This window comes from Oratosquilla oratoria, chromosome 7, assembly GCF_046742065.1.
Source record: "Oratosquilla oratoria isolate Oo_2021 chromosome 7, ASM4674206v1, whole genome shotgun sequence".
NCBI classification, from domain to species: Eukaryota; Metazoa; Arthropoda; class Malacostraca; order Stomatopoda; family Squillidae; genus Oratosquilla; species Oratosquilla oratoria.
Genome location: NC_134783.1, coordinates 44,958,576 through 44,961,075, shown reverse-complemented (window position 1 = coordinate 44,961,075; position 2,500 = coordinate 44,958,576). Strand labels below are relative to the sequence as shown.

At 44.9% G+C, this 2,500-nt stretch overlaps 1 protein-coding gene across 2 annotated transcripts in view; it reads right to left on the bottom strand.

Annotated features, from left to right (window-relative positions):
- The window catches only part of LOC143027134 (C-Maf-inducing protein-like), a 483,663-nt gene that overhangs the window by 40,933 nt on the left and 440,230 nt on the right, over nucleotides 1-2,500 (bottom strand). For both annotated transcript variants that reach the window (XM_076188172.1, XM_076188173.1), the window contains one exon: nucleotides 1,651-1,701. In XM_076188172.1, coding sequence (XP_076044287.1) covers nucleotides 1,651-1,701 — 51 coding nt within the window. The remainder of the gene's footprint in view (nucleotides 1-1,650; nucleotides 1,702-2,500) is intronic.

Genomic DNA, 2,500 nt, shown 5'->3' with positions numbered 1-2,500 from the left:
TAATAATTCCTTCCTATTCCTCCAGTGCACTTTTAACTCGAAAAGAACTTCTTCGGTCAACATCTCATTTATCGTAATTGCTGCTCTTTCGAGAATTCTGTCTCTTCTTCTTTCCAGGATTTGTTTGCCAGATGTACCATGGAGAACTCTCTCATCATTTATTTTTTACACACACACACACACACACACACACACACACACACACACACACACACACACACACACACACACACACACACACACACACACGCACGCACACACACACACCCAGGGCTGAAATAATTTCAGTATCGCTGCGCTGTGGGTCGTTACTCTAACTCTCGTGGGCGGGGAGTTGGGCGTGTGCGTGTGTGTTCGTGTAAGGTCAGGTATTACCCATAGATCGGTCATATACGAGCTCTGAGCTCTCTTCCGGGAGGAAAATAGCTGTCCAACATGTGATCCAAAGACCATGGTGAAAGACCATGGTGAAACCATGGTGAATCACACACACACACACACACACACACACACACACACACACACACACACACACACACACACACACACACACACACACACACACACACACACACACACACACACACACACACACACACACACACACACACGACTCGGTGGCGCAGTTGGTTGAGCGCTGAACTGCCACCATAGTGGCCCGTAGTTCTAGGTTCGAATCCTGCCCAGGGCCGAAATTATTTCGGTACCACTGCGCTTCGGGTCGTTACTCTGACTCTCGTGGGCGGGGAGTTGGGTGTGTGTGTGTGTGTGCAAGGTCATAGCATTACCCATAGATCGAACCTACGAGCTCTGAGCTCTCTTCCAGGAGGGAAATAGCTGTCGATCACGAATCCAACACGTGATCCAAAGACCAAGTGAATACACACATACACACACAGATCGGTCATACGAGCTCTGAGCTCTCTTCCGGGAGGGAAATAGCTGTCGATCACGAGTCCAGCACGTGATCCAAAGACCAAGGTGAATACACACATGCACACACGCACAGGAAACACATGACTTAATCTAAATTTATCTATGACTAGTTTCTCAGATAAGCTTTTTCAAAGGGAAAAAAGTATATCTGTGTAATTAGTCATGAGTAAACTCAGACTAAGATTCACGTGTTCCCTATTCCCACCCACGCCATCTGTATATACGTTGATAATAAGGTGTGACAATTCACTTCAATAACATTAAGAGCAATATCACAGTAATAATAACAATATCAGCTAAAACAAAGAACAGTATCATGATAATCAACTGATAATAAAGATGATATCAATGATAATGATAAGAAGTATGATAACAGAACTCCCACATCACCCATAAATATAAAATATAAACACACACACACACACACACACACACACACACACACACACACACACACACACACACACACACACACACACACACACACACACACACACACAAATACAACTTACTTCATTACCTTCCTCCTCCCTCTCTCCCCTTCCTCTTCCTTCCCCTTTCCCCTCCCCCCCCCCTTTCCCCTTTTCTTTCTATTCGATCTCACACTCACTCCCCTTTCACAGCCACTCATGGATCCTCCTCAATCCTTCGGACACATCTTCCTCCCCCTCCCTTCAACCCCCACTCCCCCTAACCTCCTCTCCTCCTACTCACCTTCCACAGTATAGAATGAAGCCACTGGTCACGGATATAAGAGTTGCTGGCCTGCGGGAGAGAGAAGAAAACGAATTAGATGGATTGGCGCCGTTGCTATGGGACGAGTTGCCGTGCAGCATTCACTCAGGGGAGGATGTCGTTTTCTGTGGCTTCACACGGTACATTGCGTTGCACAAAGGTAGCACAGGTGTGTATGTTCAACTAAAAGTTACTTAAAACATGCGTGTATAGTCATCGAGTTCATCAAATACGTGTAAAACTGCTTACAAAAAGGGAGGTACAGTAATAGTGGACTGGCAAGTGAGGTTGTTTAATGTGTGTCTAAGGGTGGGTAAAGTGCCAGAGGCATGGAAAAGTGCCTGTATAGTTCTGCTTTACACGGGAAAAGGGGACAAATGTGAGTGTAGTAGTTTCAGAGGGATCATTTTGTTGAGTGTAGTTGGGAAGGCTTATGGAAGGGTTTTAATTGAGAGAATTAGGAGAAGATCAGAGGTGAGGAACAGTGTGGGTTTAGGAAAGGTAGGGGTTGAGTAGATCAGATTTTTTGTGGTAAGGCAGATATGTAAGAAAGCTTTAGCAAAAATTAAGGATTTTTTTTGGGGGGTTAATGATTTGGAAAAGGCTTATGACAGGGTAGACAGGTAGACACTGTGGAAGGTTTTGCAGATATATGGAATTAAGGAAAAGACGTTAAGGTCAGTCAAAAAAAATTACGAGAGTAGCAGAGTTAGTTAGAATTGGAAATAGAGAGAGCGAGTGGTTTGAGGTAAAGGTGGGACTGCGATAGGGATGTGTCATGTTACCATGGCTGTTCAGTGACATGGATGGGATCATGCCGGAGATAAAA